The sequence below is a fragment of the Pavona decussata genome, unplaced genomic scaffold (assembly GCF_977016875.1).
Source record: "Pavona decussata unplaced genomic scaffold, jaPavDecu1.1 SCAFFOLD_602, whole genome shotgun sequence".
Classification (NCBI taxonomy): domain Eukaryota; kingdom Metazoa; phylum Cnidaria; class Anthozoa; order Scleractinia; family Agariciidae; genus Pavona; species Pavona decussata.
The window spans coordinates 5,879,096-5,902,523 of NW_028145860.1; the positions used below are offsets into that span (position 1 = coordinate 5,879,096).

The 23,428-nt window shown below is 37.2% G+C and overlaps 1 protein-coding gene across 8 annotated transcripts; it reads right to left on the minus strand.

Moving 5' to 3' along the window:
* Window positions 1-23,091, minus strand: LOC146449655 (allatostatin-A receptor-like). 8 transcript variants are annotated; one of them, XM_085101727.1, is made up of 4 exons: window positions 23,068-23,091; window positions 22,886-22,947; window positions 3,099-3,171; window positions 1-1,311 (listed from the first exon to the last, which is right to left on the minus strand). In XM_085101727.1, exons 3-4 carry the CDS (start codon window positions 3,109-3,111, stop codon window positions 167-169), a joined length of 1,158 nt encoding a protein of 385 aa, XP_084957853.1. In that variant the 5' UTR covers window positions 3,112-3,171; window positions 22,886-22,947; window positions 23,068-23,091; the 3' UTR covers window positions 1-166. The 8 variants fall into 8 exon arrangements, with proteins under 8 accessions (XP_084957853.1, XP_084957849.1, XP_084957851.1 ...); XM_085101723.1 differs by lacking the exon at window positions 23,068-23,091 and adding an exon at window positions 11,305-11,392 and having other exon boundaries at window positions 22,886-23,061; XM_085101725.1 differs by lacking the exons at window positions 22,886-22,947; window positions 23,068-23,091 and adding exons at window positions 11,305-11,392; window positions 18,569-19,131.
* Window positions 23,092-23,428: the final 337 nt, after the last annotated feature.

Consider the following 23,428-nt stretch of genomic DNA (forward strand, 5'->3'; position numbering starts at 1 on the left):
GTAGTAAAATGACGCCATCTTGAAAATGGCCTATTGCGCAGATTTGTCCAGCCACCGACCATATTTGTATGATTACTTTTTTCTTTTCTTTTCCTTTTTTTTTTTTTTTTTTTTTTTTTTTTTTGATGTTTCAGTGTCAGAGTATTCAGTGCAATGTTGCTGTGTGTCACGGTGTTGGTGTTGGTGTGACTGGTGAATCAGGACCATCCCTCCTGTGATTGGCTTCCTCTTTGAGTTTGTGAAGGGGAATACTTACAGCCAATGAGCTTGCACGAGAGCTACGGGTTGTTCTTGTGGTGCTTCTACTAATGATTGTTTTCCTGTAGCGATCCTTTCTGCTTGGACCTCTGCAAAGAACGCGATAAAATTCCTGACGGTAGTTCTCTGAGAATATCACATAAAGAATCGGATTAACAGCGCTGTTGGCATAACCCACCCACGGGACGACCATGTAAAACTCCATTGGAATCTTGGGCATTAATGGCTTGTTAAAATTATCTATCACTTCCAACGCTTGCCATGGTAGCCACGACAGAGCGAACACAATAACCACAGTTATTAACATGGCAGTCGCCCGTCTACTTGAGGACTGGGCTTTTTTGTTCGAGCCTAAGTTTCGATGGCCGGGGAGTTTTCTGCTCCAAAGACGTAACCCTGCCAAGCCGTAGAGTACGGCGATGATTATCAGCGGAATGGCGTAACCGATCAAAAAGAGAAGAGTAGCGAAGGTGTGCTCTGACATCGTCTCCCAGCCCATTTCATCATCACAAACCATGATGTCTGTTCCCTCCAATCGTCGATTCTTGGACGCCATCATAGCTGGAACCGTGAATCCGAGGGTGCACAGCCAGATCATAGTGATCGAGAAACGCACAACGTTTCGTGTCATGATCGTCTTCATCGGGAACAAAATTGCAAAGCTTCGGTCAAGAGAAATTGCCACTAAACTTAACACCGAGGCGACTATGGATCCTACCATAGCGGAATGAAAAAACTTACACAAAACGTCACCCATGACTGTGCCAAACCATTTATTATACACGAAAAACCATTTGATCGTGTAGGGTATGTCTATGGTCATGAGGAGATCCGCAATGGCCATGTTGGCGATAAGTGTGTTCGTTGAACTGCGCATGTGGTTTACTGTGAATACGATGTAAATCACGACCGCATTACCGATCAATGCCAGTATAAAACTGGTAACTGCAATAATGGTTATTGCAATTGTAATGTTCGGTGGAATGGGTGGCATAGAAAATCCACCACCCTCCGCTGTGGAGTTTTCTGTTGTGTTGGAAAGCGCAGAAAGTTCTGTAAAAGAAGAAAAAAGGACAAAACAGGAGGCCTGTTAAAAGAAAAAAAGATTTCGATTGATCTGTAATACATGCGCAATTATTCTTGTAGGCTCTATAATTCTTGAACCCAAGAATTTTTCTCTTTTTTAGGCGATTAAAAAAGACAGTGCAGTCGAGAATATAGCTGTCGGTATTTTTTCAAAGGTGTCTCGTAGTCTTGGGATGATATAATAGGTCATTTCCGAGTTGCTTTAAACCTCATTATGAAAGCGAGGGTAGGTGCAAAGTTTTTATCATGAAAATTAAATTTCATTCATATGCAAACAAAACTAATTTCCATATGGAAAGCTTCGCACTTAGCCTCGCTATCATAATGAGGTTCACAGCAACTCGGAAATGGCCTATTCAGTGTGTCGAAAGAAGAGTAGAGGGTGAGACGTGCTACAAACTACAAAGTAGCAGTCTGTGCCTTAGCTTTTGGTTGCCGCACTACAGTTGAACCTCCCGAAAACTATGAAACCTAAGCGGTCGCCCACGGAAGAAGGTCGTTAATGAGAGGTGGTCGTATAGGAAGGTGGCACCTCCGGGGAGACCCATAAAACTGTATTTGTTAGTACCTATTGCTGACTTATTTTTACATCCGGGGATCGATTGTTGTACCTCCTGCCAACAGATACTTCTGGGACAAAAAAGCAAGTATAGTATTTCTCGTTTACTTTGGAAGTGTTGGGATAGATGGTTTATTTTTGACTGAAAAATAAGAATAAAACACTTTCAACTACTCAGTGGATGTTCAACTGCAGCTATGAATAAACTGCAAATTGAGGACCGCAAACGAAAATGCTGCAAGTATGCGCAGGATCTGTAAAAGATTTAATCATCCAAAAATAAACAAAAGTGGCTCGAATAACTACAAAATCACGCGACCTTCAGTTGAGGTCGTGTTTACTGTTTCACGTTATTTATAAAAGACTTGCTAACTTGGTCCGAAGAAATTGCTCGAAAAATCGGAGAGTTCTAAATACGTACTTTAAAATTAAGATTCACTGTTCCTGTTAGTTCCTGTGGTTGGTGAGAAAAATTAAAAACACAGGAATTCATGCAGAAAAGGAGGTTAATATGATTTGGAGCCTTCTGTGAGGTGGAAGTGATAACAACCGGCTAAAGTCAACGGTAAAAATTCAATTACATTTGATTGTATTCTGTTATTAAAATAAACACAGGGGGACGAGGAAACTGACAACTTTTGTTTCCTCGACATCATTTACCGGCAGGCAAAGCAATTTAGAACAGATAAATCTCGAGTTGAATGTAACCGTGATGTGACTTTATCTTGTAACTCAGTGCCACGTTTCAAATGAAATTAAGTGCTTCAGTAGCATTACTTTTCTGTGTTGCTGTTTACTGTGATGCTTTCTGACTAAATTGTTCTAACGTTTGAGTCTGTTAATAAAATCAACGACGAACCTACCCTGTGGTACGATTTATTCTGCTGTGGTGTGACCATTCTGCTAAAGTGTGACCATTCAAATGAAAGCTTCTGAGCAGGACTTTCCCGTGGTACTTTCTATTATGCTGTACAAGGTGGTTCTCAATTTTGCGTCTCTGGATGAAATCCGTAAGTATGACCATTCAAATTAAAGCTACTGAGCGGTACTTTCCTGTGGTGCTGCTTATAATGCTGTACAAGGTGATTCTAACTTTCGAATCTACGGATCAAATCCGAAAGTTCCGAAAGTTGTCGATGATGCCCTTTATTTTTTAGTACCATTAGGAAGCCCTAATGGAGAGTAATCAACTTACCTGTTGGCTTCATGATTGCCTGCTAAACGTACGACTGGGAAAGCAGTTTGTCCTCACTCAAAACTCGTCAATTCTGATATAAAGAAAAGGCCTCGGGTTAATTAAGAAATGATTAGCATCCTCCCTTGAACAATATCACATCCCTCTTGGGTGCTAGTTCGTCATTTCTACAAAACGATAACAATTCTGCTCTCACACTCAGCTGAGCGTGTTTGTAATTATAATCACAATCAATTTGTTTACTTTGCTTTGTGATATGGGTAGTATGTAATCTGTTAACATTAGTTTCCTAACAAGGGATGTGTTTTTAATCGCTGATCCCACTTTTTGATCCCTAATTCCAAACATGTGAAAGAGATCGATGCTTGATCACACAAAATTGCACAATAAGATACCTAATCCTTGTCTGCATCAAGCTTTTATGAAAGACCTGATAGTCAGGCTAAATCTCTTGTGATCCCTGGCAAGTGTGATATTTGATTCCTGATCTCAAATTTTGATTTTGAATTGATATTCTGAGATAAGCCACACTCATATGATATGTAAATAATTCAACGTGAGTGCAACCCAATTTCAAAATAAACTTTAACTTTTACTACTGTCTGTAATGAAATAAAAATCGTCTCTGTTTGACCAATCGAATTCAACTTTTCTGAAGTAAATAATTGTCGGGTATCATAATCAATGTCATTGTTCATGTTCGTGTTTATTTTATTAGTCTATCACCATCACGGTGATACCAATGGAAACAGCAGACAAATCTTAGGTACAGAGTCTACAACTTTTCCTACATTCAGCCAATCAATCAATTCTGCTCAAATTCTGTGAATTAAACTGGCTGTTAAATAAATTATGTCCTTCTTGGGTGTGTTTTCCTAACAGTATCAGTGATATCAGTGATATGTTGCAAAATCCCAAATACAATCCATCATTGAAAAACAGGGGGAAAATCATTAATTTATCATTGCACTTTGCAACTTGCTACTCTTTGGATGTCATATCAGGCTCGCATCAATGAAGAAATATATACGTGACATTCGATCCTACCGCAAAAACCATTACAGCCGGTATTGAGTGCAAGTCCAACACTTGTTTTAAAATGCACTCAGTGACTTAGATAACGGATTGAAGAGCTTTTGATAACAAACAGAGTACGTGTCAGGCCTTTAATTATGAACGAACAGAGCAAGGTCTTTTCAAAACCGTGCGTTAATTTCCGTGGGAAGAAAGCAAACTTCCTGGTTTAAGACAAAATATCTCTAATCCCATCTGATTTGCAATAGGGAACAAGGTAAAAAATTAATGAAAAAACTTCGAAAATATTTCACCAAACATTACAACAAACTTCATTCTGTTAAAAGTATTGAACTACACTGGAAAATAGTGCACGATACCTCGAACCACATTGCAAGCGGCAAAGTTTGTCCATGAGCATGAAAGTTTTTAGTAATAAAGTTTTCCCTCAGTTCTAGGTAACATTTACACACGCAATTTGTATGCTTTTGCTGCAACATTTTAAGTCGAAAATATCAAGTCAATATGAGCTCAAGGCTTATATTCGTTCAAAGCGCACTTTACGGGTTCAATTTTTTAGGGAAAGCTTATTTTCGGGCGGTGGGGTGGGAAGTGGGTGATATTGGAGGGAATGTTTGCGTTTCAAGATTTGTTGATGTTTGACAATGGAAAGAGCTCGAAAAAAAGAAATACATGCAGCCATTCTTTATATAATAATAAACCAATAAAAATACCTCTCTGTTTTACAAGTTTTCTTTTCATTCTTTCTTTCTTGTATTGTTTTTTTTTGTGTGACAGGTGTGAGTTACGCAACTTGTTCAAGAGGATGATAAAATCTTATTTCTTCTTGCACGCATGTTGTCAGAAAGAAGCATACTGTAGAAAAACGGATGACCAGCTAAGGGATATTGTGTAGATGAAGCATCCAATTCTCAGGATAAATTTCAAATTAAATTCTCATGGTAAATTTCAAAAGAAATACTTGGAATTAAGTAAAGAGAATGCATTCTTCAAACGTAGGATTGATATGTCAAATCAAATCAAGATGACAAAACGTTATCCACTTGTATTCACAGAACATACCTCGTTGATTTGTCGTTGACTTTGGGTTAAGCTTTTTTGTCCTTGAAGCTGAATTGTTTCGATCTGGTCCCCACGAAAATGACACCAAATTGAAAACCCAAGATGGCACAGTGTCAGTGCTTTTATAGAATAAACGGAATTTTCTGTCGCATTTGTTTCGTGTTTCCGATGTTTATAAAAACCTGGAAGTCCAATTGAACATATAAACGAATCACGACATGGCTAAGATAACGATAATCAAGCGTGTGTCATTAAATAACTGCTTACTTGAGCCACGTTCTAGTCACGAAATAAAACAGCAGTATATTTTATATTACAAATAACCTCGCTTGGTCCCTAAACTTCTAAAAAAATTAATTTTTAAAACATGATGGCCTTGGCAGTTGGATAGACACTGCCATTTTCACATCAAATGCATGCCTTTCAAAATGCACATTTCTGTTAATTACTGGTCAGGAATAAGCATAAGTAATTTTACGCACATTTCGTTTGATAAGTCGACCATTGATAGCGTCGGAGTACAAATTTATTTGTCGAAAAATCGTTAGGCAAAACATATCTTTTTCGAATTACAATAGATGAGTGGTACAATAAGCAGGCTTTCGGAAATTTGTCTTTACATACGTCAAATACACGTATTTTCGGCACCTAAAAGCTCACTACATTTTCGAGAACTGATTAACAGAAAAGTATAGAAATCGCCGCACTTTGGAACTAAGAGGACTGACATCATTAAGAGAGTTTATGCAGAAAATATTGTTGGAAACTCCCTCGTATCAAAACCATTTCTAACCATTCCCACGCGCTACGTAGCCTCCATTGTAAGTTTCTTCTAGTTCAGTGGAAATTTGGATAAATAATGGAAATTTGAAAGACACAAAAGATCTTATTATTCACAGTTTTAGCTTCAAGCGATTAACATGTTTCAACGCTTACGGAGTATGTTCTGGGCATTTTCCTTTATTGAGATTTTGGACTTAGTACCCTAAAAATTACTTTGTTTAGATCGATGTTTTTTTTTTTAATGAAAAGATTCTTTTTCTATGTAACCATTTTGCTTCAAAAAACATAAAGTAAAAAAACTGATTGTGATTTTTCTGGAAAACTATAGACAAAAACAACTCACTTAGCGTAAAGAGAAGGAACGATAATTTATTCAAAACCGTGCACCTTATTAGTAGAACTTTGAAACTCTTTCACAAATATATTCATATCTTTTCTTTTACTTCCACGAAAGACCAAAGTAAACGCAATGTAGATTGTGTAGAAGGGAAATAAATCTTGTTGGCAAAGAGGCAGGTTTATTTTTCACAACCAAGTTTCCATTATTTATGTGGTATCAAATTCGCGTTCAATCACACGTTTCTAGAAAAAAAAAAAAGGAGAAATTTCTAAACGACTGTCACTTGGAAAGTAGAATGTAGATTACTCAATCTCTTACTATTGTAAAATCAAAGATATCACACCTGACCAATCACAACATCCATAGATAACCCGCGCAAATAACGCAATCAACCAATCAAAATTCGATAAAGCAAAGTTACACCCAGGGTAACATGTAAAACGTGCGCAACCGTGAAGTTTTGTCGTCTTAAAATTGCACCCTTAAAGATAAACGTACGTGCTTTATCCAAGTCGATTATTGATTGGTAAGAGTGAAAAATGTTGGCTTTGCCACATAATAATGACATGGTGAAGCCAACATTCACCAATATCAGATCGTCGTATTAGTGTTGACACAAACCTTTGCACGAAAGTTGTAAAAGACTTTCGAAATATAACTAAAGTTGTCTAGTGGAACCTCCCAGCCATCTTTTACAGTCTTCCACAAAAAAACTGTGAGCATTGAATTCCATAAATAAGCTATATTTACTTTAAAACAGGCTTAATGACTCGCCACGGTGAGGTAAATGCGCTAGAATATGATTTCTCACCACTATCTTAATGCACGTTTGTAAGAAATTATTTTTCTTGTCATCTTAATGTAAGGATGGCAAACAAATAAAGTAAATAAATCTTCATTTTTTCAGAATACAAAAAAGAATATTGTTCAATTAAAATCAATGTCCTAGGATAACCCATTACTTACAGAGGCTGGTCGTGATTAACTAAATGCACACTAACAATGGAGATAACATTTCCCGGTGAGCGGAAATGTTGAGAAAATAATTGTGGTAAGCACTGAGATAACCCAGCTCTCAATTTGCCTTTTATGATCAGAGCAAACAAATAAGTTTTAATACAGAGGTAAATAAGCCGGAATGGATTCTTGTCATTCATGAAATTTCGCTGACCAGGGAGTCAGGTTTGGCTAAAAAAAAGAGTTGTGAAATTTGTTTTGCTTGAATATTTATTACAAACAAACAAGACCACCGCACAGTAAACGTTAGAAACACCTTGTTCATTATAATTATAAAGAGCAGCACTACAGAAAAGTACTAGCTACTCAACAGCTCTCTGCCAAGAGTAGTCACACAGAACTTCACAAAAATAAAGGCTACATGTAGATGACCCGACAGGGTTTGAAAAAGACTTGGAAAAGACTCACACGGCCTGTTGTACAGGTGCATTTCCCAAAGAATTAAAAGTCATTAAATAACTGCCATATTAATGAACAAGAACATACACTGCTTAGTGGAAGATTTTTCCAGAGACAACAACGTGATATAAACAACTCATCGAATTCAAATGGTGCTTAAAATAAATTTGGCGAACGTTCAAACTTCTATTTTCTTCTAAGATGTGTCACGTTTTCAAACAAAACTGAGGCATGTATTTACAGTTTTGACAAATTCGCTGACACTGAAGTATCGTTAATTTAGGTTTATTAATATCCAGGTAAAAATCTGAAGAGAAACACGTGGGTAAAAAGGTAAAGTTACCATTCACATATGAATCTCAATTTTGAATTAAGTTAACGTTCTTAGCGGAAATTTTATCTTAGCTTTTCACGAAGCAACATCTATTGACAGAGTGCATGGAATTTTAATTACTTTTCCCGCTTACTATAAATACAAAAGTTAGTCAATTTCTATATTTTAATTTCCTAAATAACTTTTATTTCGAAAATGAATTAAGAAAATTGACTCAGTTATTTTTTTTAATTATCAACTGAGTTTTCCACTGAAATAAACTCAGTGCCTTGATCCATGACGAAGTTTGTTTATTTCACTTGTCATTTATGTGTTTTACTCTACTTCAAAATTTTCGCAGTAGTTAAATTAAGTACCGTTAAACGGACAATTCAAAATCTATTCAATACATATAACGTAACAATGCGGAAGAGTACAATAATATAACTTTTTTAACAGTCTTCTGTAGGATAGCTTTAAATATATGGTAGCTGTTATCAGGCGCTTGTGTTTACAGAACATTTGTTGTTTGAATTAATTTTTAATCATAAATTTTTGATGTCAACACACGTTTCCTCTTTGCACGTAACTTTTCTGAATGCCTTTTAACGGTCTGCTACATTTTACTGATGATCAAGCTTTGCTCCGGACACGAATAATAAAAAAATGCTTCAACAACAATCAAATTGACATAAACAGGAGTGAACTTTGAAAAGAAAGTATAAATTAAAATAGATCTAAGCGGAAGTTCCTTAAATATGCTCTCGCTTTTACACATGATGTTAGGATGACAAAGCTTTTCTCACCTCCTACGTAAAGCCCGATGCTAATTCTAAATTTAAGTCGATGGGTGAAATCCTTTATGACCGTACAAGGTGCTTCTCACTTTTGAATCTGTGTAAAATCCCTAAAGTTTGACCATTCAAATGAAAGCGACAGAGTGAGAGATGTACTTTCACACGATCTCTTGAATTTGAGTGGGTTTTTTTGGTTATTTATTATCATTTTTATCATTTTTTTTTGCCTTAATTTCGAATGACATGGTCAATAGCAAAACTACTCTTTAGAAAATTAATCATGAATTATATTACCCCCTACCTCTCAAGCAGTTGTCACTTGGACTTCTGAATACACGATAAAACGATCACTCCTCTGTTTGAGAGGATGTCTAATTAACAGGTACTTCCACGCTATTTTAAAGGATTCTCTGGGTAAAAAGTCGACTTCAGAAAACAGCGAAGAAAAGACCATATAACTCGGACGACTTTCACCTTCCTAATGAAAGCGGAAAAAGCTGAACAGAGTGATATAAGGACTGTTTACACGTAATAATAATTATTATACTCTTCAGCCAATAAACTGCCAGTTTTTCAACGAACAATGGATTATTATAACTTTCTCTCCTTTCGTATCCGGTTGATTAGAAGACAGCTCAATAGAAGTGATTTTCATTACAATCAGAAGAAAGAACTCGTCAAAAACACGAACGGAAGGCGATAATTTTACGGGCGAGGCGGGGCAAATAAAAAGCAGTCATCACCGTTTTGCCATCAACGGCAAACTGTTAGCGGGGAAATACGTGAATTTGTCATGAATTAATAATTCGACTTCATTTATGACAATGAATAACAAAACGGCGTGTGAATAAGCACGGAGTACTGTCATTTCAAATCATTGATAAAAATTAGTCGTGTACACATAAGCGCGTAATGTTAATGAGTCACAGTCAAAAATGCATTATTTTAAATTAACTTTTTGAAAACGTCGTCTAAGTGCAATGGACTCCAACGAGATAAGTCATTAAAGGTGACAGGGATAATACATGGGGGTGAAAGGGAATTAATTTGGTAATAATTGAAAATGGAGGCCTATAGGAGGTCTTAAAGAAGTTAGAGATAATAAATGGTGTAAGCGATTTTTTTGGTTGAAATTGAAACTGAAAGTCTCTGTAAGTCTTAATTTCACAAACATCGTGGGTAAAAACGCTAGTCAAGGCTTAAATTAATTAGAATTATTTGACTTTATACTGGAATAGAATTAAGCAAAAATATGCCATTGTACGTGTAACTATGTTAAGGCGCTTAAAAAATTTACGGCGGAATTTTCCACATCTTTAGGCAGGACTCGAAATTTCTCTGCTTGCAATACGTCTGAGAAATTGCTGGCCAAAACGGCAATTTTTACAGCGTTTTTGTTGTATGTGTGCTTGACAAACAACTGCGGGAGACCTGACAGGACTCTATTTGAATATTCACAAAATTTTATTAATCTTTTATGCGCTAGGATCTTGTATGTTTCAAAATCAACTCAAAAATTTCAGCAAGCCTTTGTATACAACATTTAATTTTTATGTATTTTCAGTGTAGGTTTATTCAGAATAACACACATCAAATAAAACTTTTAATTAAAACAAAATTTTTAAATGTTCTTGAGACCAAACCTTCATAAAATTGAGCTTTCTGGTGTAGATGAAGATGAAACATTTCCAAGGAAATACAGTGACCGAAAAAGTGTGAAAAGAAATATATATGTGTTGATTTGACAGATTATAGCTTTTTATGAAGAATCGTATATTGCCCTAGTAACAGCATTAACCACGGACTTGGTTTTTAATTTTCCTTTTTCTTTGTTAGGATGATTCAGAATATTTTATAAAAGGCTTGTTTGGTTCATATTGTTAGGGTAAACGGAGTTACTACTTTTGAATTTTTACTGGTGTCAAAGGAGATATCGTTTCATTTCATAGGATAGACTATTGTGTGCCTTCGTCAGTTGAGCAGATATATTGAATAATTTAACATCAGCTTCAAGTTAATACGATGTTGAAAAGCTCAACATTGAAGTCAACTGTAAAAACAATAAAATGCTTGCTGGGTTGGATTAAACGGTTGTATATCTATGATAAACGAACTTGTTCTCATATATACCCCAATCACATGAATTGCCCTCAGTAAAAATTACAAGGTTCGTAGAGTTTGATGTCCGCGGACGATTTCAACCCGCGGCTTGGCAAAGCTCTGTTTTCTCCTATATTATGAATACCGTGTGAGAGATCACAATGGAACGCTATCTTTATAGATAGCAAAAAGAATGAAACCGGAAAAAGTCACAATGTAAAGGCACAAGTCTTCGTAAGCGATATCAAGCGCTGGCCAGCTGCAATGGTCCCCACGCCAAGTTTATAATAGCGCTTGGTGAAGTTTATATCAATTAGGCTCGCTCACATAATGCGCATTCAACTTATTTAGATTACTCACCAATTTGATTTTTAGGAAGATCACAGCAGCTCTCTGGTATATCGACGTCGCTTTTCGATGTTCTTTGAAACAGAGAATTTTCTGAGTTCTAAAAATGCAAAAACCGGCGAAAGCTCAAAAAACTCACTAAATATGTAAAAATAATTTAAGAATCAACCTGGAGTAAACATAACCTTCTGTTATACTCAAACACTATTTACTCTTTAAACCTTGCTCGGTCATTTTTTTTAGTAGAAATTATTAATTAAAGATCTATCAATCACTGTTAATGAAGGACCAATCACAAGAAAGTAGCCTGTAAAAAATGGCCGATCTTATTTGATAATTTACCCCTGGCGTCAGTGGAAAGGGCAAAGATATTCAAATACAAAAATCGGATATAATAAGTAGCTGCTGCTTGGGTTTCGGTTATCAACTGTTCATTCTGTGCCGACAAGGAATGAGCTCGTATATTGTAAGACATTACCTGTAATCATATTTAATGTTACATTCGAGAATATTACATTTGTCGCCTTTTTTCACAATTCACACCTTTTTCGCCAGCCACGGTAATCAGTCGGAAAGTGTAAATTACAAAGAAGTTGTCATTTACGCAAGAAGATCACCTATCTTAATGAAAACTAAGAATCATATAACATGATGAATGTTCATCAACCCCTCGTATCAATTTTTATGCAAGCCAAGGCGTTCTTGTTCTTTTCTGAAATAAACGCGATAAAACGATAAGTATACCGCGAGGATTTTGTTTGTGTTATCTCAAAATTATTCAAAACTTTCGAATACGTCCCCTTTCCCATGAGCAAAATGCTTAAATAACACTAAAAGATAGCTTTGTAGCGAGTTCTTGAAGAAAGAACGAGCTCAATACGTTTTCAGTGCTTTTTGCATAAGACAACGCTTGCAGAAGATAACGACAGGCCGACTTGAAAACATCTGCCTTTTTTTTTCAAGTTCACATCCACTTCTACCATGACAAGTAATACAAATTACAAGGCATTTGTAAAAACGTTTTAGTGTCTAACATAGCAACGTTTGAGGGCTATTTTTTCAGGGTTTTAATAAAAATGACTAACCTAGTCCTTTTAACACAAATAGTCAAACCGTCGCTATCCGCAGTTTGACTGTGTGTTGGAAATCTTAACTATGACCATTCAAATGAAATTGACCTTACTATTAGCGACTAGTACTTTCCTGTGGTGCCGATCTACCTTTTAAATCTCTGAATGAAATCCTAAAGTGTGACCATTCAAATGAAAGCTACCGAGCAGTACTTTCCTGTGATGCTGTTTATTATGCTGTACAAGGTGGTTCTATCTTTTGAGTCTGTGGATTAAATCCTAAAGTGTGACCATTCAAATAAAAGCTACAGAGCGGTACTTTCCTGTGGTGCTGTTTATTATGCTGTACATGGTGGTTCCAACATATCAGTCAGTGAAAAAAATACTGAAGTGATACAAAATGATTGATATGAAAGTTACTTTCATTTGGTGCAATTTTTGCAAAATGAAATTTGGTACGTGGCTAATTTTTTCCTGTTTACCTCTATCCAACGGTTGTGAGTTAAAGGGACACTGTCACGGCGATTTTGCTATATTTTCCTCAAAATGGCTCAAATAATTGACAAAGAACCTTTTTTCTAACATGAAATTGCTGTTAGAGCACCGAGATGGAAATATCAAGGGATTTATCCGGGGAAGAACAAACTATAAGCAGTTTATGACGACTTCCCTACAATACACAGTAGAAACTTGAAAAAACTGGCAAATTTTTTCAAGTTGCAATCCATTTCCATCCTAGCCATCCCCAGCAAAAGATAATTAATACTAGTCTCGGTGCATTATTAGGGTTATTGTTAACAAAACTGAACCATTATTTTGACGATTTCATTGATTCAACTATGTTTTGTGGCTATGATGACACCGCTCGAACAACCAGAAGCACGATTAAACGGCTGTGAAAACAGAAAGAGCGAAATGCCATGTTTTTTTGTAGTATGTGTTGGATCAGCTGTTCTATCGCAAACCCCAGGTTATTTTGTTCTGGTCAATATTTTAATTTAATGGATGTTGAATTTTAGGTTTAACTTCCTGGCCCTAGCTTTGCAAAGAGCGAATAATTTAATCCACTGGATTAGTCGCCATCTGACATTGAATTAAACGTGTGAAATAGTGGCTGTATATAGACCAACAAATCGTGAAAAAGACAAGAGTGTACAGAAAATAAAGTAATGGGCTGTGCGGAAATCGTACAAAATACATTAGTTTGAGTTTGTTTGCTCCGATTGACAGCAACTTATCCACTGGATAAAGTTATGGCTCTTTAAAAAAATGGGACCCGGTATTTGAACCTTTTCCCTGTGTCCTGGTACACAGTCAATTCACCCAAAATGTCTCGAGGTTGTCGTTTTGTATGTTAAGTTAACATTCTAAGCCAAACGTCCGCTACTGTATCATGGTTCTTACTTTTCAAACGAAAGCTACTAAGCAGTACTTTCCTGTGGTTCTGCTTATTAATGTACAAGGTGGTTCTAACTTTTGAGCCTGTGTATGAAATCCTAAAGTGTGACCATTTAAATGAAAGCAACAGAGCAGTACTTTCCTGTGGTGCTGTTTATTATGCTGTACAAGTTGTTTCTAACTTTTAAGCCTGTTGGTAAACTCCTAAAGTTTGACCATTCAAATGCAAATCTAGCGAGCAGTGCGACGGTCCGAGAATGGGACGGCGCATAGTTACTGAGGAACTCAGACTTTCTCGAAATTTTGTAACAAAACTTTTTAGCCTCGAGCGATTTGGAAATGAAAGAGTTAAGGACAGGAAAAACTTGCTGTTCATTAGTATAATGGCATTGAGAAGGTAGTTTTTCTTTCTTAATAAAAAAAGGGTAAATGGCAAATGTACCTTTTAAAATGTAAATGATCGGAAAAATTTCTTTTCACGCTATCAAAGTTATAATTATAACGAAACAGTCATAACCAAGGCATTAGCAGGCATAATGATTTATGACTTCGTGCTGAACCATAATCCAAAGATATAACCAAACGAACTAACACTCGATAGTGAAGTGGTAATCGCCGGCTCAGTCCGGAAGTGTGCGCAGTAGAGTTGTAACGTTGATCGCCGGCCGGTATTTGGAGCTAAAAAGTCTTGTAGTTTGATCAGCCTTTGGTCACTTCTATAACCTGTGTTACTCTATTCTTTCAGTGACACGACGAGTCAAAATTATGTGTTTAGCTGTTTGTTTTTTAGTAGCTGCATTGAATGATCCTTTTTAAAGCAATCAAGTGTTATTATGGGCGCGGTACACTTGAAGGTCGTTTGTCGTTCCCAGAGCAATTAGAAAATTTGCCTTCGGCGCCGCATGTGAATCACAATGCCCAGCTTATGGCCAGTCTAAATTAAGGAACAAGAAAAACGTTAATGTATAAAATTAGTAAAAATTAACTTTCGAAAAGATGAGGGTTTTTTTAATACTGAAGAGGATGTCAGAGCTTTTCACGTTAAAACAGGGAAAAAAGATATTCATTTTGCAACGACCTTGGCCCCTTTTATTTGCCGGCTTTATCTGTTCAGTTTGTTATCATTATTTGAGATCGTCGCTTCCGCGTTCGATTCGTGCGTGGTTAGTCGGTCGTAATCAAGGAAATTTCTCGAAGCACGACTTTTAACATTTTGAGACAATCTTTGTGTATTTCCTCCCCCATCAAACCGTTTTACCTATACGGCTAGACGCGTCGAAATGCAAATTAGGCCATTTTTTTTCCTCAAAATTCCGCTTGCATGGAATGTATTCTTGTGAAAACAAACAGTACCATGTACAGATTCGGCTGAAAGACTTAAATGGACAACCACCTTAACAGCATAATTAACAATACCACAGGATCACATCCTTCGAAGGCTTTAATCTTAGCCATACTTTAGGATTTCGTCAGGGGCAGGCAATGGTTCGTATGTCTGTTAGGAAAGAAAAACTAGAGTTTTCTTTGGTGAAAGGTCACCTCAAAAGTTTGGCATCGCTGAAAATCTAATTCCTTTCGTTTTCGGCCGGAGGGGTAAATACGTCATTAATAAAAGTGGGAAAAAACGTCAGCTAGTATTTTCGGAAAGCCAACAGCAGCCGAGTAAATTCAGGGAATAACATTCGCTACCCTAATATTTCCGGCAATGTAAATTTTCAGCTAAAGAGAACTGATCAAGTGTGTTAACTAACACAAATCTGCAATAAAATGATGTGAGAATTTAGAAAACAACAGGTCTGCTTTATATATTCTCGTTGGGAGCCCCTGATTTCATCCACTGCCACTCAAAGTTAAAGTCCCGTTTACAGCATAATTAATAGTACTACAGAAGATTAACGATTTATAGCTTTCTTTGACTGGTCAAATTTACTTTAGTATTTCATCCACTTTATGCAGCATCATAACGAACATCACTACACTTTCATGGCCACACCGACAGCGCATTCCGGTAACGACGCGAACTCGAACACATTGTTTTAAGTAACGTTTTATGAACTTATGCTATGTGCTTGGCAGGTACCACGGTAATGGAAACATTAAGGCTGCTGTAGTTCGTATACGCGTACGCCATTGTATTAACCGGATTACAAGGGTATTACTACTTGTACAAAGTGCGGCCCGCAAGCTTTGCCGGGAAGACTATTGTCGAATCAGCTGTGAAACGGAAAAGGTGTGATGAGTAAAACTTCCATTTTGGTAATAAAGGAAGTATTCCGGTTAGAAAGCGGAACTTCACCCCGTAAGAACTAATTTGAAGCTGTTTTCTTCCTTTGTCAAAAATAAAACAAAGAAAGGCAAATACGACACGTACCCGCCGAGTCACATTAATTAACTTCATACGAATTTCACAAAGGACTCAATATTTTGACGCCTCTTGAATAACATTCAACATCAGGTTCGTTTAACAAAAACCATATAAGCGCAGATTGGCCTCAAAACATAGGGAATGAAGCAATTTTTACAAAGCGCACTGTTCGTAATGTGAACTCAATTTGTAGGGAAAAGGTGAAGGAGAATGATCTTGATCACGAGTCCAGTAACTTGAAAACACACTAATTACTTGTCTTTGCGACCTTGCATGGATGATAGGACAAAACTAGTAACTATAAAGATACTTCGACAATGAACCACTCACCTTTAAGCAGCAAGGGGACACGAAAACGAATGAAGTTTGTCTTATGACGACCAAGATTTTAATACGCCGAATGCATTGTGGTTCAGGTTGCTTTTAATAGACTATCTTTTCTGGAAGTCATTTTAACTCCTTAATTACTTCCCTAAAAAGGAAGATTAAATTAACTTCAAATCTCAAATGGAGGTAAACGACTCCTTTTTGGAGTAATGACTACCAAATAAAGTCATGCAACTGGAAGACGAAAGTTTACTTTAGCGTGTAAGATCATCTCATTTCCGATCATGATGTCTCTTATATAATTACCCTTTTTTGTTATTATTTTCACATGCAGTATGTACAAGCTCAGCTTATTTCAGGGTTAATTTAAACTGGGGCCCAAATCAACTGGGGTTGAAGAGGAGGAGCGGGGGGGAGACTGCCAGAAGAGGAACAACATCACTTTTGTAAGTGGGGGAGGAGGGGAACCAGTTCACACAGGAAAGCCTAACAATTGTTTGTTCCGGGAGAAGACGAAACTATCGTGACCAGTGATATTCACCTTTCCGTTTGTCGTTCCGTCTCGACGCACTTTCCAGTGTCAATAGTGAGATCACGCAACCGAACGCCTGCTACAGGAGGATCATGGTCAAATTGTCCTTGTGTCAGTTAGCAGTGTAACAGCTAATTTGTACGATTGCTGATCGTTACTTGGCTAACTTCTTAGATTTCGCTTATTTCTATCAAGCATGTCCGGTAAATGATTAGAAGACGACAGTTAAAGTGAAAAAATATCCTAAAAGTGTATTAGTAATCAGATGCCATGTTAGTCGCACAATCGTTAGTGTTATTTTGGCGTCAGTCTGCTCAGAGTGGAAAGACAATGTGTATCCGGAATCGCTTGGAGGCCTGAAAGGCGCGCTCATAAATTTAAAACTGAGACATTAACTTAAATGACAACTTCAGCTAATGTGTGGTAATAAAAAAAGTTGCAGTTACTTTTTGACGATACAGTTGCCTCGCTTCCGCCTAAAGCCCCATGTTCAGTTCTATAAAAATCAAGCCGAAATTTACTTAACCCTTTAAGCCCTAACAATGATCAGCATCAAATTCCTCCTTGTACTATCAATGCTCATTCAACCCCTGAGGTCATGAGAATTAAGGATATGATCACCCAAGGTGAATTATCTTCGTATTTTAATAACGTCTCCCTAGTACTTTTATAAGAAGAGTATGGGAACAAGATAGGAGAATTTGTTCTCTGATATAAGTGGTTTGGTTGAACGCATCACGAATCTCTCCCGACAAGAACAATGTAAATCCCAGCTGTTTTCCTTTATGAGAAATGTCTTCTGAAAGAGCTATGCCATAATAAGATAATGGCTATCACTTGCTGCAGGCGACAACTTTCTTGATCAATTTTCATTCAAGTTTATGGCTCTCTACCTAATTTTTTTGTCACGATATGATATTGGGCAATGGACACCTGTCACAGGGATGTGCAACGAGAACATTTAAGCAAAAGTTCTAAGAATAACATTTTCCGTGTTTTTAACAGCGCTTTCTCAAAAGAGCTATTTGTGTTCGCTAACACAGTTGTTCTGTTCGGATTTGGCAGAAAATTTTAGGAAACACTAAGAACTCTAATTCCCCGAATTTCCAGGCTTCTGTTTCGTTTTTTTCAGCTAACCCAATTGACCGTATTTCCTTCTCAATACTGACGACATCTTTCTCCTTCTGGAAACAAAAGGCATTTCATTTCCCCATGATATGAAAGTTCGAGTACATATTTTATGAAAGAAAATTCCAACTGTTCTTCACAGAATTGATGACCGGTGACTACAGTGGTGACTTACGGCCTCCGAACACATATTTACCGTGTCCCTTCTTGTTACAGTGGGACCTCGACTTAGTAAACCTCTATATAACGAAATCCTCGGTATAACGAACGATATTCTCCAGCCCGGCCTTTTAAAATGTATGGAACCGCAGAACCTCGATATAACGAACCATTTTCCCTTGTTCCTTGGCACTTCGTTAAATCGAGGTTTCACTTTCTAAAAGTAATGTTGCATTATATAACAAACCTCGTATTCGTAGAATGTTTTCCAGTGAAAGAAACGTTTGACAAGTTTACCTTGAGTTCTGTCAGTTCTCTCTGAGGCAATACTTTGTACTACGAAAACAGGAGCAGACAATTCAGTTCATACTTGTCAGAATATGTTAACGTCGTTAACCTGTGGTTGATATTTTCCTTTGCCAGACGGAATAAAACGAGAAAAAAAAAAGGAAGGTCCATTATAAAGCTGTCAGTTACTGCCTATTGTTTAAACAAATTTGGTATGCCGCAAAGACAAAATTTAGTTAAAATTAATTTTTTTTAATAATTCCTGGTTAGCGCCGAGTATTTTTGTCATTTCTGTCATAAAATCGGATTGCAAGTATAATTTTTGTTTAAACGAAGCCTATGTCAACGTCAAGTGAAGACTGAACTGGTGGTCTTAAATTCGGAAAACTCACAGTTCGTAAAAAGGATGGAAATGGCGTTCATTTACTGTACGGTCACGAAAGTAATCGAAATCGCGTAAAGGAGCTACTGTAAATGCAGCGAGGTTGCTAGGTAACATAATGCTTAATGTACGTATTGGACAAGGCCTGACTCGCGGGAGTCTCTTGGTAATTGATGTTACATGCCGTGAAATCTAGATTGCAAAAGACGCCGCAATAGAAAATTGATATTGGATTTTCAGAATATTCAAATAATGACAAACATTAAAAGTATGAGAAATTATCATGACTGGTAGTACAGAATTATCTAGTATTTATTTATTTATTTATTTTTTTTTTTCTGTGTGTGTGGCAAACTTATAGTAAAACAGTGGCGCGGGTGAGGAAAAGGAGGAGCCTGTATAACAATACGATGCTCAGCACTTGTAAGAAGTATGATTAGCCAGTGAATTTGGAAAATGGACAATTTCTACAACACATTAATCCTTAGAGTCCTGACATTCCTTACCGCTGTAGCTGTTGTTTCCAATTCGTATAATGACGGCTATGCAATAAATTTGCAACGATACCTGCCGCAACTAAACCTAAAATAGTATGTATCGAAAGAGGATCGGTCAACTTCGCACCCTTTTTTTCGTTCATATGCTTAACTTTCCTTCAGGATCTTTCGAATTCTTTAAACTTGATTTGAAAACACGATATTTGATAAACAAGCTTCAACCATTTAGCCAGATGTTTCAGGTCCTTAGCAGTGCCTTGTTGGCTGTGCAGACAATTTGTATATCAAAAGGGAATTCAAAACAACTGACAATTGCCCTGTTTGGCGATCGATAGTCAAAAACAGCTGGTCTGAGTTACCTTTTAGCCTTTTAGCCGATTTATGTCTCCTCCTTACAATTCTTGAGATGGACTTTGAATCGTTAAAGATTCCTGCACGTTTTTCAGAGTAAGAAGCTTAGGGTTTCTAAACCCCTGTTTGTGCTTGGATATTTTGACAAATTAAAACGGGAAATATTATTATATTGTTATTTTATGAGTTTAAATGAAATTAAACGCCTGAAAATTAATCCACTGGGGAAGGAGGGGTGGGGGAGGTAGACGGGCTACTCCCGGGATTTTTTGGTTGGGGGGGGGGGGGGGGGGGAGGTGGGGTGCGGCTTGGTTTTCCAAACCTTGATCAAGCCTCTAAAATTCATACCCAATTTCAGACCTGGTTTCTAGAATCCATACCCGTTTTCAGACTTTCAGACCCAAATGGTTACAATCCTCAGAGCAAAACGACTCAAAAACCAGACCCTTTGGCGACGCACATATCTACATAGCTTATAAGGGAGAGCAACCCCTTCCCACCTTCCCTTGTTGCTGGTGCGGCACGGGAAATCCTTGCTATTTGAAATCTTTTCACTTCACATTCTTTGAAAAAAAAATACGAGGCAACGTTCCAATTTTATATTTAAAAGGGTGTTTCGCTGGTTGATCTTCTTCTCTTTAACCGCAGAATAAGCCCTCAGGAAAAAACAGTTTAGCTTTACTTTTAATAGACAACATTTTAAGCAACATGATCACGAAACATGCTCTATATTGCTTGTTTTGCAACTAGAGTAGTTTGATCAAAATAGCAATATTCTTTGGGCTGCAATAATCAGTTTGAATTCCACTAAGCTTTTCAATTACAGACGAAAAAGTTAGAGCGATATTTCGTGATTCAAGCCTGTGGTTTTATAGGGCTCAGTTGGGAGTAACAACAGGTCAAATTGGACAATTCTTCAAGTTATGTTCCCGTAACGTAATAGTATCTGAAATGTTGAAATAATGTTCGGGTTAAGTTTTCACTTGAAGTAGTATCACCTAACTAAAATGTCCGTCTTCTCCTCCCTTTCGTAAAGAAAGGCACTGCACGAGATAACTACATGACAGTTCATGCAAGTTTATATAAAGTTCCTTCTGAGAGAACGTATGCATCGCATTAACGTAAAATAGGCATCAATTAAAAAGAAATTTTAATGTGGGCTGTTGAACTGTTGATGGCTTTTGCGTGTTTGAAAGTTTAAGATTTCCGAATGTCGGTCAAGTGGCTAATTATTTTCGACCTGAAGGTCGTGGCTACACTGCCGACCATCCTGAGTAGTTATCCACAATTATCATAATACTAGAAGGGCGAAATGCCTACAATTCCCATATTATATTAAGGTACTTCTCTATCCTGTTGAATACGCTCTAGATATCACATTCGCTTCAATCAATCGACGCGATCAACTGGATCTGATCAGTTTGTATCATTTATAATTAAGTACTTACGTTAATTATCGAGTTGCTGAAGAATTGTCTGAATGCAAACAAGCATAAGCATCTGTAACTGACCTCTAATTATTTATACTCTGTAGATATCGCCGGCCGCACCCTCGCACAATCAAAAATCTTGCGAAAAAGCGTGCAGAACATTTTAATATCGCTTATGGATATGGATATCTGTAATACCCATATGTAGAACTTAGATAACGATTATCAATCGGATTTTGTCGTTGACTGAGTATTATTACAGACTTTGGATTTAAAACCTAAACATCTCTGTGGGAGTCAACTCCTACAGATTCCTTTGCGTCCTTTGCTTGTTCAAGAAAGACAAGAAACCGAAAAAAGATAAGGGCATCACTTACAACAGAACTGAAAAAACTGTTCGGATAGGTTTCACAAAGTGGTTTTACCACAACATAAATTTCCGTCTATAAACATTACTTAGTATAAACCGTTAAGTACAATCACATGATGCACAAAAAACGGATAAGAAAATACGTTGTGGATTTTTCCTGGTATTTAGTTACAAGAAAGCTTCTCTAACAAATGTTTAAGAGGTGCAATATTTCAATTACAGGGAATCGTGATCTCGTTTGCATAATTAAGAGTCAATCCATTAAATGTAAATTAAATGTAAATTACTGATATTGATCAAGCACAACGGAAGCTCTTTTGTTTATTACAGCTGTTTTTCAGCGTAAGTCACTTAAGTGTGAACTTCTCACAGCACGTACGATTTTAAAATCACTTTCTAACAAGTGGTTTCATACCCTGTAAGTGAATAATAGTTGTTCCCACGAGTGTGAACCAAAAATGTATTGCGATGTCTTAAACGAAATAAACCAGACATCGCAAATATCCTCGTCAGTCAATAAGGCTGCCCTCAGGCTACGAGTTAACTGTATTGATGTCCCAAACAACAGCTCTCTCAGTTTCTGGCAATTTAAACCGATTAAGGACGAGATCACGCCATTGTTTGTCGGTTTTATGACTCCTTTGAGGGGAGCAACCCAAATTCGATTTTGAAATATACTGAAGACCAAACATTTCCACAGGAAGGCACTGTCCAGTAGCTTTCATTTGAATCGTCACACATTAGAATTTTGTTTTCACGGGGTCATGGTCATCAAAAATTTGAATCCCAAAATATAACTTTTTACAACTTTTTATCATGAACTCGCCTGACCTAGGACTGTAGGCGAATGCTCGAATGTAAAGTATTCTTTGGTAACGAATTGTTAGTCACAAAGAATACTTCTGAACAATGATTTATTTATATTTCTAAATAAAAACTCAGCTTCACTTTCGAAGACTCGGTCGGCCAGACAGTGGAACATATAAAGAAGATTGTTCAATAATTATAGCGGAAGTTCGAGAGAGCCTTCAGCGAGGAAGGAGTTGGCGCTCGAAATAACTGAAGCCAAGATATTCTAATCCTATCACCTGTAACGCATAAGTGAAGCCGTTGAGCCTTGTTCAATTTTGATCCTCGATTCTCCATAATGCCTTCCTTAAATTCCCTATTTCGCTACTGTTCCAAAACAATACTCAAAAGTTCTCACGCGATCGATTCAGTGAATAAGTGACAATCAGCCCACCCAAGAAACGACAGCCGATAAGAGGAGTTCAATAAACGAATTCTCTTACATACCTTGCTAGTCCGGCAGAAAAAGTGTGAGCGACAGAGGGATACATGAAAACGTCCATGGCATTCTTAGAGAGGAAAGAGAGCAATGTTGGTATCAACATGCAAAAATTCAGATGTTTTTGAAGCTGACGGCCCACTATCGATCAGCAGTTATCAGACGTAATCAGCGTTATGTTGATTGTTACCTTTTGCTTCAACAATATTGATTCAACGAAAATGTCGTCACGTGTTTCGATGAAAATGATAACCCGCACGCCACCATAAAATGAATAACGCCTCCCCTACCCCTGGTGGCCGAGGATACATTTTGTTTGCCTGCGCGATCGTTACTGGCCGCTTGAAAGCCAGGATCAGAAAATGCATAAAATACATCACTTGAAGGAAGGGGGTTATAGAGAAGAAGGAAAAACCCGGCTAATTAATTATATAGTTAAAGCAAAGAGGTCGTTCATCGGATAAACATTTTGATTTGCCAACACCCTGTCTCTCCCCTCCCCTTATTCGCTCGAAAAGTTCCTCTTGATAAACAATGAGAAACGTTCAGAG